The sequence below is a fragment of the Epinephelus moara genome, chromosome 10 (assembly GCF_006386435.1).
Source record: "Epinephelus moara isolate mb chromosome 10, YSFRI_EMoa_1.0, whole genome shotgun sequence".
Taxonomy (NCBI): domain Eukaryota; kingdom Metazoa; phylum Chordata; class Actinopteri; order Perciformes; family Serranidae; genus Epinephelus; species Epinephelus moara.
In genome coordinates, this window is record NC_065515.1 from 7,304,878 (window position 1) to 7,325,692 (window position 20,815).

The 20,815-nt window shown below is 41.8% G+C and overlaps 1 protein-coding gene across 2 annotated transcripts in view; it reads left to right on the forward strand.

Annotated features, from left to right (window-relative positions):
- The window catches only part of gabrb3 (gamma-aminobutyric acid type A receptor subunit beta3), a 98,327-nt gene that overhangs the window by 58,870 nt on the left and 18,642 nt on the right, over window positions 1-20,815 (forward strand). For both annotated transcript variants that reach the window (XM_050054578.1, XM_050054579.1), the window contains 4 exons: window positions 9,480-9,700; window positions 13,071-13,153; window positions 15,398-15,535; window positions 19,044-19,196. In XM_050054578.1, coding sequence (XP_049910535.1) covers window positions 9,480-9,700; window positions 13,071-13,153; window positions 15,398-15,535; window positions 19,044-19,196 — 595 coding nt within the window. The remainder of the gene's footprint in view (window positions 1-9,479; window positions 9,701-13,070; window positions 13,154-15,397; window positions 15,536-19,043; window positions 19,197-20,815) is intronic.

A 20,815-nucleotide genomic window follows, 5' to 3' on the forward strand; every position in this document is an offset into this window, starting at 1 on the left:
TAGCACGTAAAAGACTCCGTCCTCTGACTCTTCTAGCGTAACACACACTTCACACACACATACTCACTTACAGTACCCAGCGAGGACGCCTTCCGCCTTTCTGCTCCAACACTGACTGACAGCTGACTCCACTCATTCACACTCACCACTGCCCCAGGGCCGCTACCATATGCTATTTACAGAGATAGCACTGGCGATCTGAACTGGTCAGTGGCGAAAAAAAAGCACTTTTATATGGGACGCATTTGCCCCCATTACCATTTTAGCTCGTTTCGCGGCTCAATACTAAACCAATTTTAGAACGAGTGGTACCCATGAATCATACGCACACATACACATGGGGAAATAGAGCCCAGGTTGAAAAATACCGAAGTTGTCCTTTAAATCAATCCTTCAAAGTCTTAAAGATACTAAGATATGGGAAGTAGGATTTTGTGGGGGGGGTTTACGTTGTGACATGTGTCATATTTTGGGGAATTTACTGAAGTTGTCTTGCATCAACATCATGCAGATCAGAATAGCAGAACCTCCAACATTCTTTTTTTGCTTCTGCTCAAAGCAGTGGATCCACCATCTGCTATCTAGCTGTCACTGGACGACATGGGGAAGTGCAAACTCTACGGAAATTGGGTATTTAACCCTTATGGCGTGGCTGAAACCAGTACAAGGCAATGCATATGAGGTTCAGTGTATTTCATTTGCTGAGGTACGCTGAGCTTGCAGCCGATGTACAACAACAAGGCTGGACAGCGAAGGTACAATCAATAGAAGTCGACTGCAGAGGGTTCGTAGCCACCTCAACATCCAGGCTATTCCAGGAGATGGGAGTGCGAGGGAAGGCCCACCGGCAGGCGGTCAAGGGGGTGAACCTGGGATGCTGGGATTCACTGCTGAACCCTCTGAAGATGTCGTGGGCCAATCAGCGAAACGCCAAGGAAGGAGGGCGCCCACTTGATAACCTAGAGGATGCCATCTCTCACTTGACCATCCCACAGAGTCTAGCAGTGTCTCAAGTGTGCAATAAGGGATATTAACATCTAGTCCTCCACAACAGATCATGCAAAATTTCTCAAACTCAACACAATGAGAGTCAAGGCAGTGGGATCCAACAGGGAAAGTGATAAACTTGACTGCCATGTATTTCCTAGTTCTGTTCAACCCTCATCTCTTCCATGCCTCCACCCTATCATTCGGGTGTACTCCTAGACCGGGGGTCGGCAACCTTTACTATCAAAGAGACATTTTTGACCACAAATAATAATAAAAAATATTTTAATAAATGTAAACAGCCTATTAAGTCTAAATTAGCCTATACTTATACTGTAAATGAGCATTCATTCATGTTTTACCATAAGGTGGCTACTCTGCAGGACACTATTTATGATTGTTTGGTACTTTAGCTTTGCAGAGCTGACAGTGGAAGCAAACAAATCTGTCCACACACTACGAAACTCTCTATTTCAGTGTTAGGCTTTTGCTCTTTGGGATTTGGCATCCATAGCTAACCAGCTTGGAAAATTCAAGACTAGCCACTGCTATCGAAGTTTGGCAAAATTTCAAGGTAAAGGTCTCAGGCAGTAGATGTATTCTGCACATTGTAGTTGCTTAAAGCTCAACGTTTTTACAATTAGATAATGGAAGAATTTTGTTAGGCCTAAAACACTGATGTATAAAAAAATCAAAATGTTGAAAAAACAACCATTATTCATTTCCATATTCCATTCCATACATTGTCAAAGCCACTGGGAGCCACTGGAGAGGGGCTCAAGAGCCACATGTGGCTCTGGAGCCGCAGGTTGCTTACCCCTGTCCAGGACAGAAAGCAGATGTACCACTGTGTACACATCATAAAAGAAGACCTATTCAGCCCAAAGTTTCCAGCCCTGTAATATGCTGATTTGTGTTTTATTTTTTTCCCTCTATTATGGTTATTGTAATTGGTTTTGAATTCCATTCTGGGTGGGTTTATAAAAGTCCTAAGAAGTTTTAAATCTAACTTGCCTCAAGCTGTAAGAGTCCTGTTATCATTAATGACGTTCAGTGGAAACGTGGATTTGCCTGATATCAGACAGAACGTTCAACTTGTTACACTTCATTTCTATTTTCAGTTTGACATCGCATCCACTGACTGATGTGGGAGATGGCTGATTCGATTTTCCCTAACCAATCACTATCTATATTTTATATCTATATTGCTGGCTGGCGCCATTACCACGCTGTCGTACGCCTGCAGTGTGCCAAGTAGGTGAAGTCTGCACATCATATGACAGTCATCATAGCCAGCAGATATGCTCCATTTGCCTGTAAATTTCAGCAGCGAAAACGGCGTTTACATCACCACAACCACATGGCCCATACAAACAAGTCAAGGAAGATTGAGAGGACAGAACTAATGAGTGTCATCCAAGAACCCCCCATTTTGAGGGATTTTTTTAGCTCCAATTTCTGTACTGTATGTGTACGTTGATTAGCCTAACATATGAGGTGATGCAGCTCCAGCAACTGCCTTTTTTAATACTGTAAGTTGGCTCTGAGTTGCAGTTTATTGTTGCTGTATGAAGTAACATTGCTATGCAAACGGCCAACTGGTTTACATCACTTTAGCATTGCTATTGGCGGTGTAAATGCAAATAGAAGGTGCTCCCCGGTGAGCAGTTCCTGTCAGGGATTCCCCAAACGGTTTAGTGAGAAAACACCTATTCATGCAGGTGCACTGTACAGCACAGCCATTATAATAAGACACTGTCATAAACTGGCTCAGGGATAGTGCCAGTGAGGGAGTCCACACAAGAGATTTAGTTTAAACAAAGATAATTTATTAAACTAATATTAACTTAAGATACATTAGTAATGAAAGCCATGCATAGATGTGTGTCAGGTGTGCGGTGGAAGTGTTAAAGGTGCAAAACCAAAAGGTAACGATGCAGGGTAGATGTCTGCTGTAGTGAGGGAGAGAGCAAGTTAACACAAGGGGAAGGCCCAGGTGAGCTTAATCAAGCCAACGACCCTCCCATGTCAGCCGACTGCCTGATGAGGTTGGCGAAACCATCCTCCAAGATGATGTGAGGGGCGTCACAGGCACTCTGCTGAAATGATTATACCAACACTGTGTGCTACCATAGCTCCCTCCACCACCCCAGCCTCCTCTCTATGTGTTATGTTGTTTGGTCTTGTTAATTTAGCTAAAATGTAAAGTATGTTCTCTCAGCAGAATCCCTGTTGTTACTCAGATTGAGTGTTTTCTGACAACTGTAAACCATTTGTTATATGAGCTCAGTTTCTTGACATTAGTGTCTCTGAGTGAACTAAAAACATTGCAACAGTTTGCAAATGATACACTGACAGATGACAAATTGAAGGAACGACCTCATTATTGAAACACCAAATGGGTGAATATCTATTTCTGGTGCTCCGTCCCTCCAGTAGAATTGTAGAGTCTCTGCTGAGGAGCAGTGAAGATGATCTGGAGGCGTATGGTGAAGCAACACCTTACTGAGGCACTTTTTTCTTCTTTAACAATGTTCTATTTAAAGGGGACATATGCTGCCATTATTTCTGTCATATATATAATGTTACATTGTATGCATGTATGTATTAAACGTGGCCAAAGTTTGAGGTAAACGTCAGGCTTCAGACCGTTCTGAATATTCTGTTTCCAGCTGGGGGTTTTTCTACAAGCTGATGTCAGATCATGACAGATTTCTTTATATGGTCATCTGCTCCAAGCACGTTACTGCAGATGTTTACATACACTGCTACATGTAGCTACATGCTAACATCAGGGCAACCTGTAATCTTGGGTGCCAATGTTGTATTTTCTCCCCGATTTCGTATCATATTCCTGCCGGAATATGTCCGGTTGTGTTTAGAAACTTTTATTGGTGATTTTTAAAAGGAGTAAGTGCAATTACATGTTGTCATTCCCTGGCTGCGAGTACTCCGCTGCATTTAACTACATGATAACACAAGGGAAAGGTTTAATCTTGGTTGCTGATATGTTGTTGTTTTTTTATTCAGTTCAATTCAATTCAAACAACTTTATTTGTCCCAAAATAGGGCAATTCAGTTTACAGTTAGAACTTAATTTTTATTTACTTTTCACCAACAACAATACAGTGTATAGATTTCCTTTTTTCCCAGCTGTATATAACATTAAACATATTATATTCAGAAATTAGCTAAACATAAAAAGAAAACAGCATAGACATCAACTCCAACGTCTCAACCCATTGATTAGAAAAAGCAAAATTTATATTTAAAAATATCAAAATTTAAAAAAAAAAAGGAATTAAAAATAATAGTAATAAGTGTCCACTAAGCCATGACAGGACTCCATTTTAGTAAAGACAGATTTTTGTCGTCTTTAGGAGTATGTCACTTGTTCCATCTGATAGACATCCCAGACTTTGTGGATCCATGTATTGTATGTGGGAGGGTCTGGTTGCAGCCATCTGATGGTTATACACTTCAAGGCTGCTGTAAGTAATATAGGTAAGAGGTATTTCTTATCCTTTGCATTCAGACTTTCAGGGGATAACACCCAGTGGTACTACTGTGGGGTCTACATTGTTGAAAAACGTCTTTAAGGACATTAAATATCTGTCTCCAGTATAAACCCATGGTCACTGATATTGTTAATTTCTCCCCAATTTTGGAAGATGAACAGCTGTGTTTAGAAGCTTTTCTTGGCAATTGTTCATGGTAGAGAGTGCCGCTTTACCCTGTTACCATAATTCCCGGCTGCAATCACAGTGCGGAGAGGTCTAGATGGTGAAGACTGAGAACTGCTGATCAATCAGAGCAGGAGCGATTCCAACAGGGGTGAATACAGGGGTTCCAGATAGACAGTGAGGAAAATAGTTCTGGCCACTGAAGCATTACCTGTTCTAGTAGGAAGCCAAAATACAAGTATAAACCTGAAAATTAGCATAATAGGTTCCATTTAAGGGTCCCAGTAAGCCATGCACAATACAAGGACCCTAAAATGGAGGCATTATTTGCACCTTTGCCTCATCTGTTATTATGTCATAATGAAGAAGGCCTATTATCTATTGACTGATGGTCATTATGTTACGACTGGAAAAAAAAAACTTGTCAGTGCTCTCTGGTGGAAAAACTATGTACTGTAATGGCAGCAATGTCTGGCTTTCTGTACTGAAATGTATTGTTGTAGTCAATACTTATATATCTGTAATAAACTACTATTTGTTAATATCTCTAGCGCTGCCATTTAGTACAGTTTAGATAGTGTATTTTCTTTGAAGTGGATTTAGAGGATTACAGTTAAATTTCCTTATTTGTATCATAGATACATTCAACATTGATTTTATTGTGGCATCACCAGTATTAATAATCTTAAAACTAATTCTAAGTGCTTGAAAAACAAAGAGCTTCACAGAGCATGAACACTGACCTCCAGTGAGGCTTCAGAGGGTGTCTCCTTGTGCACAAACCCTCTGTGGGCAACACACTGAGACCTAGAATAGAGCCCTGTGGGACCCTGCAGGTTGCACAAGGTGCTGGGAGCACTGAGGGCGTGCTGTACTCTGTGTAAAGTCACCATGATGCGTGGTATGGATTTGTTTCTAAGATGCTAAAGAAATGGTTAAGGAAAGCCAAGGACTCCTGCTGAGGTGGGATCTGAAGATCTCCAACAGACTGAAATAGTTGTGGTCCAGACGTTGAGTGAGAGGGTGGTAGATGGGCTCCATCTCTGTAGTATGAGAGCTGTTGTGTAAAGCTGATTCACCCAGCCCACACCTCAGCTGCATGTGGGAGAGAGCGTAATGAGGGCATCTTCAGCTCACAGGGGGTGAACGAGAGTTGGGAGGGCGAAGGCTAAAAAGACTCAAAAAAATAAAAAAGCCAAGTCTCAAGCCAAGAATTTTCTGGAAACATACTGTGGAACATTGATTACTACAGAACCTACACCTACTCTGACAATGTGGAAAAATGTCTATGGTCGTTTTTACACTCAGATTTCGAAGAAATGTAGTCATTTCATTTTATAAGTGGCAAAGCATCGTGACGTGTTTTAGAGTGAAAGAGGATAGGCAGACAGGATATAAAGTTGGGAGGAATTTCATTTGATTGTTGAAAGCTGAGCATGTTATTACAGTGATGTAACACAGACAAAATAGTGTCTGTCAGGGCGAGAAAGTCCATCATATGCTCCATGTGACATTAGTTGCTGAAGCAGTCCATTTTAACATGCCTTATGCATAATGTGGAGGTGACAGACACCACTCTCCCCAAACGGAATAAATTCTAGCCAGAAGGCCGGTCGTCATGGCATTTTGGGGAAACAAAGACACTAGGCATACCTTCATACCTTTCTGACAAGGGGTGTAACCATGCATCAATCACTATATCAACCAGTATATCTATTCAGTGATCAATGATCCAGTATTAAAGATGCAAAGTGAAAAACATTGATACGTCATCTTTAAGACATACCTTTATTTTTAAAATGACCATGGAACATCTGTGTCGCAATTTCCATCCAAGTGCACCCCCTTCCTAAACATTTAAACAGTGCTAGTGTCCGAGCGTCAGGCAGGAAATGGTAAGCAGCCATGAAAAAGAAACTAAGGATATTTACTGATATCATGTAAAATTGATCGCAGGCCCCTGAATTAATCTAATCATGGCAGATACAATTCATTCAAAGTCGATGGAAACAAAACAAAATCTCACCAAAATCATCTTGGTTAGTCTTTCCACTGTTCCGACAATCGCCAGCTTTGGTTCAGACAAGATAAATCCTTAATTCACACAGTTAGATGTGAACATGTGCTCGCTCTGCATGCTGCTGCTGGCCAGCTTTTTAGCAGTTCTGTAACATTACCTCCACCATCCGCAGTCGCCATCTTTCTCAGCTTGGCTGCCTCCTCTGGCAGTGAAGACTGACCTCTGGTGGCGTGTGCTGTGCACTGCAATACAGCATCACCGTATCAGTTTATTAACAAGAAGTGCATCTGTATTTTTGACAGTTGTGAAAATCTTCAGGATTTCTTAATATCCTGGTATACTGCAAGGAGGTTAACGAAAGGAGAAGTCACAGCATCATATTGCGTCATGTCATTAGGGTACAACACATGGGCGCTAAAATCTGATATGCACTTTGCGAAAGGCTCAGTAGCTGGTGCATTATCATAGAACATGGGGATGATTGATTGGTTTCACTGAGGCGATGTGGGTGAGAATTACAATTCTGTGATTACAGAAAAGATCCTTGATAAAAGACCAAAAACAAATGCTTTCCATATAAACATGTCTGCCGTGTGCTGCAACTCAGCATCGCAGCTCCAGGTACATTGTGGATGATTCATACCTCATAGGTCCCACTGGGTCAAAGAGACTGTCCCAGTCTCCGTTGAATAGCCCTAAAATACCACAATACCTTAGTAGTGCCCAAGCCCACAAGACACTGACATAAAATGCTTTTGCTAGCTAGCTAAATTAATCTTAGCTTGGAACGGCTAAAAGTTGCAGACCGCGGGTGCTTTCAGACCTAGAGTTCGTTTGCTTTGGTCTGAATCAGAGACTAATATTGTTCCAAAGTTGTATAATTGCCTAGAGTTAGTTCATGTTCTCACGGCAGCATTTACAAGCGGACCAGATCAAATGCCTTGTGTGGGAAAGCTGTTCTTGATTGGTCAGAATTTCCATGTGGGAAAAATCCAGGAAGTAAAGCAAACGTTGAAGAAGAGTACACTTGCAAGATAAATGTGACACTTTCTAATGTCACAATGGAGGGACAACTACGCAGGTTGATTTTAGCGCTGCTCATCGTGGACTATATTGCTGTCATTGTTCATTTTAGTCAAACCATACAGTTTGAAAACGAGGCGCGGCTCCAACTAGAAAACAATGTTTTGATGCATTGGATGTGCTGAATGTGCATATTAAGGCAGTACAGGAGGAGGTGCACATTAATAATCCTCCAGGACTGTAACATGCTCATGTTTAACCCAAACAATGTGTCATGTGACTGCAGTTCGGATCGAGGTCGGAACACGTTCTCACCAGAATTTGTTTGTAACAGACCGTGACTTGGTCTGGTTGCTTTGGTGTGCACCCTAATGCAATTACTGTGTTCACACCTGCCCAAATGAACCTAACTTAAGGAGCAAACGAACTTGAGTTAGATTGAACCGAACCAAAGAGGGAAAGAAAACGAAGAAATGTATTTATTTGTTTTTGGGGAGCATATATTGTTAGGTAAGACCACAGTCTGACCAGGGATCTGATTTAAAAAGGGTTAACAATACGTTTTTCATTTCATCTGGACTTTAAATGGGTGACAACTCACACAGTAACCAGAGGCAACTTTTAAACATAGTGTAGGAGAATAAATACGTCCTCTGATTGTACATACACACTGAATTATTCATGGGAATCAATATTACATTATATTATACTGTCAGTCAAACCTCGTAGTGTAATTCACTCCAAACACAAAACAGACCTACAGTTTGTCAGCCGTGCATGATGCAGCTGCACCTCTGCATCAGTGTGCACGGTGCAAAAATAATGCAACTCTTTATTTTCCAAATGATGTCAGCAGTTCCCAAAGTGAGGAACCACACAGACTTACCTTGTATTTATAATTAGTTATTTGTGAAAAAGAGAAATACTGGTTTTGATTTTTACATCCAAAGCAAATCAGGGTGTTTTCTAACACTTTATTGTGCGTATGCGATCGCACCCAAGGATTGAGATGTAGGCATTTTCTGCACCGCCAAGTTTTTTGTTTATTTCCTGAGACCTGCTTATTTATTTAAGAGAACATTAGTCAGCAGAACAAAGCCAAGCGAGCTAGTAAAGAGCTCCATTAAAGGCCTTGAAAAGCTTTTGTGTTTGATGGATCCACTTGTGGAGCAAGCTGCGAATGAATGTCCAATAAATTATTGAAATGGCCTCATGTCATTGCATGTATGGCGGGTAATATTTAATGAAATCTGTCTATCTATCTATCTATCTATCTATCTATCTATCTTTGAGATATGCAGTGTGGGTTTGGCATGCTGGTTGCAGTGGTCAGTCACTCAGCTGAAACCTCCAGTAGCGCTGATGCTGTGCCTGCAGTAATGGAAATCTATAGTCTGAGGGCCAGTGCCAGTCTCGTCCACAGACCAGCTGAGAGAAGTTTCTCGTTGAGTCAGGCCTTGAAATATGGTCACCCTGGGCAAACTGATGAGAATCAGAGTTGCTGGACGATTCTATAAATATCACCTTTGTTACACAAAATCCATCCCGAGCTCTGGGCTGCAGACATTAAGCGCTGAATGTGATAACGTTGTAAGAAAGTCGGGCTTCAGTTTGGATAATGTCGGCAACTCTGGCCTGAGGAAATTGCAAACGTCTGGAACAAAATGACTTTATTTACACTGTATCTGCCGTGTAGTATAATTGCATTTCTCTGACTGATTTTTATTGTTGAGTGTAGCTGCATTATGCTGTTTTACTCTCTGCAGGACTACACATTGACGATGTACTTCCAGCAGTATTGGAGAGATAAGAGACTGGCCTATGCAGGGATCCCTCTCAACCTGACACTGGACAACAGAGTAGCAGACCAGCTCTGGGTCCCAGACACCTACTTCCTCAATGACAAGAAGTCCTTTGTTCACGGTGTCACGGTTAAGAACCGAATGATTCGACTACACCCGGATGGCACCGTTCTCTACGGCCTCAGGTGAGCACTGTCGTTAAAACAAATTCTCAATATTAGACTTAAGTGTTCCCAGGTAATGCAAGATCAAAATCTTTTTCCTGGTCATGTTAATGAAGATTCTCAGTCATCCAGCTCATGGTAATCTTAAGCGCTATATCGTAGGCAACTGGACTGGCCCAAGTTTCTTGAAGACATTTCACCTCTCATCCAAGAGGCTTCTTTAGTTCTGAACTACAATAAAGCACTTAAGATCTCCATGTTTATCTGTTGTCTTTATAAATCCAGTGTACTGTCCATTCCCTCCTTCTCTAATCTCTGTAAACAGATATCTGCATATGAATGCAGAATCTGTAGGCAACGAGATGAGATTTTGGTATAGGAAGCATTCTGGTTTCTGTTTGTAGTTCAAGTAGTATTGACCCATCACGTTTGAGCGGGCTTTGGTTGCATGCAGATAAACAGTCAGTATAGAGAGCAAAAGAGCCGAATGCATCTCGGTACCCATCGTCTGTTGTACTGCTAGGATTTAGCTTTTTATTAGCCCTTTTTAAGGCAGATATCAGATTATAGATCTTAGTCGTCTCTCTAATCCAACTTCATGCTCCCATCTCTGGATGCTCAGATTGTTAACAATGATGGGAACATGGAAGAGGAAGTCTTGGCCCAAATGTTCGTTATCTGAATATCTGTTGGCTACACCAGAAACCCCCATAATACTGCCTGTTGCCCCCAGAGGCTAAATTGTTATCAGACCAATAGCTGTTAGGTTCCAGGATTGTTGTTTCCTAAAACAATGTTAAGTTACACAATAACAATAATACAAATTGTCATGATAATGATAATAATAACTATTTGTACAGCACTTTTAATGTAAATATGCAACCCAACAGGCTTTACAAAACAGGATTAAAAACGATGTTAAGCCAAATTTAAGAGCAGATTATAAACAGAGGTCTTCTAAATAAAGAGCACCATAGTTTAACATGGATCAGAAGTACAGCAGAGACAGACAACTGGAATTAATCAGAGTATGACTTTATTTCTGTTAAAAAGAGAATGAGAGAGTGACAGATTAAGTGAGTATAACATGACTCTGTTGCTGTACTGATGGAATTAGTTATTATACTGACTTTACCATGTTAGCAGTTGTTACTGTCTACAAGTAATTTTATCCCCTTCTGTGTGGTTTTTATGCCTCTGCGTCGGCTTTATCTGTGGCCCGAGGCATTACGTTTTTGGGTCGTCTGTCTGTCTGTCACATCTTTTTGGTGCTCATAGTTCAAAGGTCAAGGTCATCATGACCTTGCATCCGTCTCATTTTCATGAATGCGATATACCTCAAGGAATTTTTTTTTTAATTTGGCACAAACATCCACTTTAAGTTCATGATCAACTGATTAGAATTTTGTGATCATAGATGGAAGGTCAAAGACCTCGTCAGAGTGACTCCGGAGTCAGTAGTATTTCTTCAAATTTGAAATGAACGTCCATTTGGGTTCAACAATGAACTGATTAAATTTTGGTGGTCAAAGGTCAAGTTCACTTTAACGTTGCCTGATGCATTTTTCAAGAACACCATGAGGAATTTCTCAAAATTTGGCACAAACATCTTCTTCTTCTTCTTCTTCTTTTTTTAAGATATTTTTTGGGCATTTTTGCCTTTAATAGATAGGAAAGCTGAGTGTGAAAGGGGGGAGAGAGAGGGGGAATGACATGCGGCAAAGGGCCACAGGCTGGAGTCGAACCTGGGCCGCTGCGGCAACAGTCTTGTACATGGGGTGCCTGCTCTATCCACTAAGCCACCGACGCCCCACAAACATCTTCTTTGACTCAAGAATGAACTGATTAGATTTTGGTGGTGAAAGGTGAGGGTCTCAAAAACATGTTTATGGCCATAATTCAGGAAATCATACGCTAGTTATGGCAAAATTTCACACAAATGTCTAATAGGATAAAATGAGAAGTGGTGACATTTTATATCCAAAAGGTCAAAGGTCAGCTTCACTGTGACATCATAATGTTCTGCAAAAACACTTATCTGACCATTATTCAACGTCATATCTCAGGAACAGAAGGGAGACATTTGGTTAGATACTGAATTGGCGACACAAATCTTGGGTGTCCACCTTGAAACTGTGCTGATTGTATAGATCTTCTGTGCTGCAGGGGGAAGATGTGTGTGAAGCATCAATGTTTTTACAGACACGAATGTGAAATGTAACTGCTACTTGGCAATTTGACTGATTTGCGAAGGCATACAACAGCAAGGTGGTAGCTCTAGTTTTACCCAGCCGTTTATTTGTTGTTGTTTTTTTTACTGCATCTGTTAATGTAGCCTATGCCCCGGCAGTAAATTGAAAAACCAGCTCCTATATGAGACTTTACGGTATAATTCTGACATGATCTCCATTAATTTCCAGTCTAGTGGTCATCTAGAAGGGCCCTTTGAGAGCACGGACCTTCACCACGGCCAAATGCCCTATCTCACAATGTTAACGAAGGTGAAAAATTATTTGTGTATCTGACCTGTGATTCAGATCTGCTCCAAAATTAAATGTGATCCTCACTGGCCCATTCTACAACCTTCCACCAAGTTTCATGACAATCAGGCCAGTAGTTTATCTATAATCCTGCTAACAAACAAACAAGCCGAGGTAATTACATAATAAAATATGGAGCAACTACTAGAAGACAGATTTAAGCACTGCAGCTAAAGGCCTATCTACACTTTCCATTATGTGCCTCATATCCTGATTAAGTCCATATCTGATACACTTCTATTAACACTAACACAAACTGCATATGCATCTCCATTAGACAGATAGTAAATGTGATGGGATCACTTCCCTCCCTTCACACTCTCCAGTCTGATCTAAATGGGACTAACACAGATTACATATGCATCATGGAGAAATGGATGTATTTCATTTACTCTCAGCTTTTAGGCTATCACAGCTACCCAATCTGCCAAAGACACATAAAGTGGCTAAATGTTTTATTTGTTCTGTTGAAGCCACTTAAGCTGCAATTCTCAGAACTTACGGCGGGTCTCACATCAGCTCATATCGCATAATTCGCTCATATGTTTATTGGGACTGCAGTTCTGAAAAGCCTGGAAGTGCCATTAGCAGTAATTGACGGAGCGTCTTACTTTCAAACAGATAATAATGAATGTCGTTGCATTTCCAGGATGTTTGTGCCGCGCTGTAATGATTCGTTCTATTTAAAATGAGTTTTATCTCGTCTCTAAACTGTAAGGGAGCACATCTCTTTGAATTTACTCCTGTATCTTCCTCTGTTTGACAGTGTGCCTTGATAATGTGCGACACACCATTTAAAACAAGGTCACCCAAGTAATGTATCCCTCTCTCATGGTTTTGTTTCGATCCAGAATCACGACGACAGCAGCCTGCATGATGGATCTGAGGAGGTACCCGCTGGACGAACAGAACTGCACTCTGGAAATTGAGAGTTGTAAGTTTAAAGCCTCACATCTTGTGCTTAGTAAAGAAATACAGCAGACAGCTCCACTTTTTCACCCTTTAAAAAATATGAACAGCGCCGTGATTCTCATAAAAAAGTTCTCACGCTCCTCATCTCGTGCAGACAGAAACTGCACCGCCTGCTGAATTGCTTTCGATTTATTAAGCTGTCACATCTCGATGAAAGTGCTTGCTTCACCCTCTTCAGTGAGCGCTCCTGTGTCTATCCTGAAAGTTTCTAAGCAGACGGTGATTTCCATAGTAGGGCACAGGGATGATTAGTCTGGCTTCATCAGTCAGGATGACGTGTCTGGCTGCCATCAAACTATTTACAGTTATAGATCCCATGCATGCATGTCAGTCTGTCTTCCTGCAGTGACACACATCCCCGTAGAGATTTACATCTCATGCAATCAGCACTTACAGTCAGCCGAGTCTGTGTGATTCATACGACTTACTGTAAATCAGCAGTAGCTACGAGGCCCCCAGACTTCACTTAAGCAAATCAGAATCAGAATCAGAATCAGAATCAGAAATACTTTATTGATCCCCGAGGGGAAATTATTTNGTGTGATTCATACGACTTACTGTAAATCAGCAGTAGCTACGAGGCCCCCAGACTTCACTTAAGCAAATAAAAATACATTATTAATTTTAGCTCTCCAACAAAATGAGACGACTGCACTTTTCAAGGAATACTTCACCCACAAAACGACTGTTTATATATCAGTTACTCACCCCGTGTTACTTTGAATTCTTGAGGAAAACTTTATTTTTCTCGCATGCCTCCATGGTGAACGAAAAATCAAAAAGCTGAGATAGTTCCTTGAGTATAATGAAAGACTGTAGGTGTGACTGTGAGTGTGAATGGTTGTCTGTCTCTATGTGTCAGCCCTGTGATAGTCTGGTGACCTGTCCAGGGTGAACCCCGCCTCTCGCCCAATGTCAGCTGGGATAGGCTCCAGCCCCCCGCGACCCCTTACAGGATAAGCAGGATTTTAATGAATGAATGAATGTGAAGTCTGTGAGGGTAGAGACTACAAGCCGCAGATAGACAGGCCTCAAGTCCATTGCCATGGAAACATTCTATCATGTACACAGTGCTGTCATCTTCCTCACAGAAGTTGATGAATAATGTCTGCTCATTTGTCCCATCAGATAAGAAGATATAAATCCCATTTGTAGGGTTTTTTGTGACTGAACAGATTTCATTATAAGGTATAGACTACAGTGGACTGCCCCGTCCAGGTTGGGAGTAAGTTACTGCCCCAAGAGAGGGAGTTCAAGCATCTCGGGCTCTTGTTCACAAGTGAGGGAATGGAAGGTGAATAGAGCGTGAGGACCGTCGTGGTGAAGAGGGAGCTGAGCAGGAGGGCGAAGCTTTCGTTTTACTGGTTCATCTACATCCCAACCCTCATAAGCTATGGGTAATAACCAAAGGAATGAAATCGGGCATACAAGCGGCCGAAATTAGTGTCCTCAGAAGGCTGACTGGGCTCAGCCTTAGAGACAGGGTAAGGAGCTTGGACATCTGGGGAGAGAGCTCGGAGTAGAGCTGCTGCTCCTTCACGTCAAAGGGGCCAGTTAAGGTGGTTTGGGCATCTGATCAGGATTTTCTTGGGTACCTCTTAGCACATCCAACTGGTAGGAGGCCCCGGGGCAGACCCAGAACACACTGGAGTGTTTATATATCTCATCTGGCCTTGGAACACCTCAGAGTCCCCCACGAGGACCTGGAAAGTGTTGCTGGCCTGGGAAGAGGGACGTCTGGAATACTTTGCTCAGCCTGCTGACCCTGCAACCTGGCTTCGGATAAGCGGTTGACATTGGATGGATGGATGGATGGATGGATGGATGGATGGATGGATGGATGGATTAGTGATGGATGGATGGATGGATGGATGGATTGGTGATGGATGGATGGATGGATGGATGGATGGATGGATGGATGGATGGATGGATGATGGATGGATGGATTGGTGATGGATGGATGGATGGATGGATGATGGATGGATGGATATAGGCTACAAACACTGAAATACAGACATGTTTGTAAATAAGAACATGACAATGACTAAATAAATTGGATATTTCTTGCACTGGAAGACCTTCTCTTGTTGTTTTCTGGCCAGTTTTTCCAGGCTACCTCTAGACCCTAATTCTGTATCATGATGTGGTGGAATATTCCAGATATTTGAATTCAGCCACGGTAACCACACCTTGTCCCTGTTTGCAGATGGTTACACAACAGATGATATCGAGTTCTACTGGAAAGGAGGAGACACTGCTGTGACCGGGGTGACACGCATCGAGCTCCCTCAGTTCTCCATAGTCGACTACAAACTGGTTTCCAGGAACGTGGTCTTTTCCACAGGTGAGTTCACAGTCATGCCATTTGAGTGCTGTATAACTGTTTCAGACACTTTGCTCGCTTCTGCTAAAACTTCTAATTCCCCTTTCACCGGAGTTTATGTTCATTTTCATGCCCTTAAAGCAGCTCCAAAGTATTTCTCCATAACATTAAATATTCATGACTAAATAAGAAACATCAAAGTTAAAACCATGGGTATTATTTATGAAGAGTTTAATGCTCAGCTAATGTGCTTCATCAGGACTGTGTGGGTGTGTTTTTATCAGGTTTGATTGGATGTAGCCGAACAACCAAACAAAACAAAAGATTTTAAGTCTGAATCCTGATTGGTGCACAGAAGTATGTCACATCACCTGTATCCAACAAAGCCCCGCCCACTTCAATATAGAGAAATATAGAAATGTCTCACAGCAAATAACCAAAACTTTTCTAACTTTGGCAGACAGATGTGTCTTCACGTGACTCCCATCACTCACAGTGAGATGCTGATTGAGAAACATTTTTTCAGGGCCTTTAAAGTTTCACATAAAGCACCCAAATATCAGCGGATCTCCTGTGTTTTGTTTCCCTGCGACACATTAGGCTTTTCTAATTTGCACTGGGATTTGCATCATACCATGACCCCTCTCACTGTAACACCAGAACTGGGAATAATGATTCAGGCTCTTGATAAAAGAACGGGGGCTGTACTTACAGGAATATAATGTATTCATGAGGCAGAGTGCCGACAGCATGAATTATTCTCTTATAATACAAAAACTCAAAGGCACCAGAACAGTGATTATTCCCGCAGCTGATTTAATGTAGGATGGATATTGTCCGATCAGGGCTATTAGAGCTCATTACAATCAGGCTCAGATCTTGATGCAGATAAACTCTGAGGGGAGTCTGCAGATGCTTTTAACATCTCAGCAGGGTTGGTCCAGCACACCAGGAGCAACACAGGTGTGTGTTTAGTCACTCAGTCAGCTTACAGAACTATTGTAGGGCAACAAGGTCACCGAGTGTTCACAGAGACTGCTTTGTGACTACAGTGTTGTCTCATACACAGTCTAGTGCCTTGTTAGGAACAGTTAAAGTCATACCTGTCAGGTTGATCTGAGGATGCTTTCACACCTGCCCTGTTTGGTTCTGTTCAATTGAGCTCAAGTTCATTTTCCCCCTAAGTGCAGTTCGTTTGAGCAGGTGTGAGCACAGCAATCACACTCACACTAACTACGGGTTACATCTGTAACAGGAAACCGATGGAATTGGGAGCCGGCGATGTTTTTATTCCCACAGCTGGGGAAATCACAAGTTCGCACCATTTTGGTATTCCTCTGTTTACCTACAGCAGCTGACGAGGGTGTGTCGTGAGCCGGTGTTCGCGCTGTAGTAGTAGGTATATATAGGGCTAGTACATCTTTTCCTCATTAATAATAGCCTACTGGTTCTCTGTTGGAAACAGCCGATGAAGTTTTCGTTAGCCGTTGCTATCCTGCGCACCTGCATGGCGTGGTGATGAACTGTCTGATTGATTTCTGTCCGCGTGCTGTCTTGCGGGCCTGCACGGCGGAGTGATACTGGCCAGAAAATAGTCCCAATTGATATCAAGGTCTGACGTAGTGCAGGGATGTTTTACAATTATTGAAATAGTCTAACAAAACACATGCATACTTTTTTGTAGCTTAAAACCTTTTGGTTACGTGTCCCCAGTACATCTTCAGAACTACTTTTTCTCCAGTAAGCTACGGGCCATTTCTCAGAGTAGGAGGCTCGTTGACAGTAGTGACACCGTCACATCAGAGCTACAGATGGTCAGCGTTTCACACAACATCATGTCCAAAAACCTGAACTATCACTTTAAGCGTAATTCAATTCAGTTCATTTTTATTTATAAAGCCGATATCACAAATCACAATTTGCCTCAGGGGGCTTTACAGCATATGACATCCCTCTGTCCTTGGACCCTCAAAGCGGATAATGAAAAACTCCCCAAAAAAACCCTTTAACAGGGGAAAAAATGGTAGAAACCTCAGAAGGAACTGTCACCCATTTTCTTTACTGACCAAGGTTGAAGGCTGTAACACAACAAAATTCCCTCACAGATGTACCCACACAAATGTTTGCTTCCCTGTGTCCAATGTACTATTTGGGAACAGCCCAAGTGTCCTACGCCTGTCCAATTTAAGGTGCCAATTTTGGAGTTAACTTCACAGCAAACTAGCGGTTACGCTAGGACAGATGATTTGGTAGTTGCTGAACAACAATTTAAAAAAGGCGCAGCAAGCTGCAAAAAGCACTCTCAACCAAAAAAAGCAGTACAGTGCGGCTTGCATTTTTTGCAGTTTGCAACAAGCGATGCGCCCTCTGTCTTACCAGAGCAAAGAGTATAAAGCTGCAGCTAGCATCTGATTAGCTTAATTTTATTAGCTTAATGTTCCTCATACTGTCTGTGAGAAAAAAACTGTGTTCATACTCTGTCTAAGACGCTCCATTTTAGCACCTGCCTTTTTATGTCCCCCTCCCAGAAAAGGCGGGGACCACATCTCTGCACCATCATGGCAGCCAGGGAATAACTGTGACAGTATAGCACCTTCGAATGTGAAAGATCACCAATAAACGCTTCTAAACCAAAATCTTCACAACTGGAAATGTTCCTGCAGGAATATGATTCGAAATCAGGGAGAAATTAACAATGTCAGTAACCAAGATTACATGTTTCCCTGACGTTAGCATGTAGCTACGTGTAACAGTTTGTGTAAAACCCAGTTCAGACCAATGATTCGCGACTAGATGAAACTGTTTTAGGATGAAAAGTTGCAGCATTGTAAAGTGGTCAGCTACAACAAATGCAGCTGTAGCCAGTATCTCACTATCACTATCTCCATTCATATTTTAAGGAGCTACAAATTATATTCAGCCACAAAATAAGTCTGAAAAGCTGCAAATCAGAACAGAAGTACAGAGAGTTGTTGCATAGAGATGATACACCATCTCATTTAGTTGCATTGGTGTGAACCAGCAGGTTTTCAGAACGTTACGGAACAGCGCAGTGCAAGTAGTTGCCTGTTTTAACTTGTCTCGTCATAAATCTTTGTCTGAACTGGGCTTAATGTAAACACAACAGAGTATTCAGAGCAGTTTGAAGCCTGACATTTTTGCTCACAGGTTTACGTTTACATGTTTACCTCCTTATCTGAAACTTTGGTCATGTTTAATATGAATATCCGACATTATATACATGACAGAAAACGGAGAAGCATACAGTATGTCCCCTTTAACATTGTATATGTGAGTGTGCTAACAGAAGTTTTATATTTTGCTCTGCTCTGTGGTGTGTGCATGCAAAAAAATCTCAAGGCTAAGTTTCATAAGATGATTTGCAATTTGAACCGCGCTCGCTTGTTTCCATGGTGATGAAACCAGTTCATGAGGCCATCGCCATAGGAACCAAAACAAAGTGCTAGACATCCCCTTGTTCCTCTTGAATTAAAGAGGGCTTTTTCTTCTGCACTGTCCTCCCCTGCAGGTGCCTACCCTCGACTGTCTCTGAGCTTCAAGCTGAAGCGAAACATCGGATACTTCATCCTGCAGACGTACATGCCCTCCATCCTCATCACCATCCTATCCTGGGTGTCATTCTGGATAAATTACGATGCCTCGGCTGCCAGAGTTGCATTAGGTATGATGTGTCCCGTGCAGCAGATTGACCTCAGCTCTGTAGTTTCACCTTCAGTCAGATGTCTTTTGTGTTTGATAGTATGGGCCCGCAGGCCTGCGAACAGACACAAGACTTTAAAGCTCTGATATCAAAGTGGAGACTCTGCAGCTCCACAGAGACTGAATGTGGAGCTGATGGTAAATGTGGCTGTAGGTGGATTTCCAGGGAATCAAGAAACACTAGGGTTTAGAAATAAAGAAAAAAAGGATCTGTGGAAAACCAGACACATATGATGTGATGCTACAGACTCATTGTTAGGTTCAGTGTTATACAACAGAGTATGTTTGCACCACAATTGCACAAAAGTTCTGAGGCACAAAGCACTGTGTGGGTGATTTTTGGGGAGGGTTGGGCAACATTGTTTGAAAAAACAAAGAGAATCTGACATATTCTGCTGAAAGGAGCAACAATTAAAAAGCTTTTTAGCACTTATTCATCAACACAGAGAGACCTGAATCTTTTGATTAGATTAGTTTGAGTCAAGTGTTTATCTGTGTGTATTTCCAACACATTTTCATCCCAACTCGTCAAATATCGTCATTTTGTCAGTGGACGTTGACATCAATATATAGAATGCTAGGTATTCTCCCACATCTGTTGTTGACATTCTAGGACGCTGTGTCAATTTACGCTTGTTACATGCACTGTGTATTTTCACAATATGCTTACGTTTTCACAGGAATGTAGAACTAGAACTAGAAAGCCTTTACTGTCATCGCACAAGACACAGGACACTCAGTGAGGATAAAAACTCAATAGATAAAAAAAATATGAAAGTATTTTAAGTGCAGCAAAGTGCTTAGTGAATGGCAGAATGGCAGCAGTAAATATTATTGAAACGCACATACTGTAACGTGATCCAATGATGTTGATTTACTCTTGTCAACTGTACATGTATTCTGCTTGACACAGATCTGAATATGCAGACAAAAACACACCGTGATTTAGTTTTTTTCAAAATAAACTTCAGTAAAACACCTCATATTAATTTCTGTGTGTAACAAAAGTATGTGGTTAGGTTCAGAAAACAACATCATGGTTTAGCTCTACATTCTCACAGGAAGCAAACAGTCAGCTGCCGGGTGAAAGTCCAGCGTTTGTTGGACCCACACACCTTCCCAAGGGACTTTCCAGCTCCTTTTATTACATTGTTACCAGCAGCGTTTCAAACTGACACCATCAGGCAGGTGTGTAGCACAAAATTCTGGCAGTTTCTGTGGGCCCTCCACCCTTCCTCACTTGATCTACGTCTCTCTCGTGGGTCTATTGATTTTTTTTTTTTTTTTTTTTTTACAAAGTCAGTTTTCTTTCTTTCTTTTTGTTTCAAAATTCTGATTTCCCTTTTTTGGGAAGAAAGACATGACAGCGTATGTTGGTGCTCTAGCAGAATAATGGCCCGAACATACTCGGGCGTACTATAAGCGGAACGGACTCCGCGAGGAATGTCCGCAGTCATTCGGGCTTTCATAGTCAAGCACACTTCCGCGTTGTAGTTTCCTGTCAAAATGTCCGTGAAAAATCCCTGTGATGTGAAAAATACATGCAGAGCAGTCACTGGTGCACGGAACAGAGTCCACGCG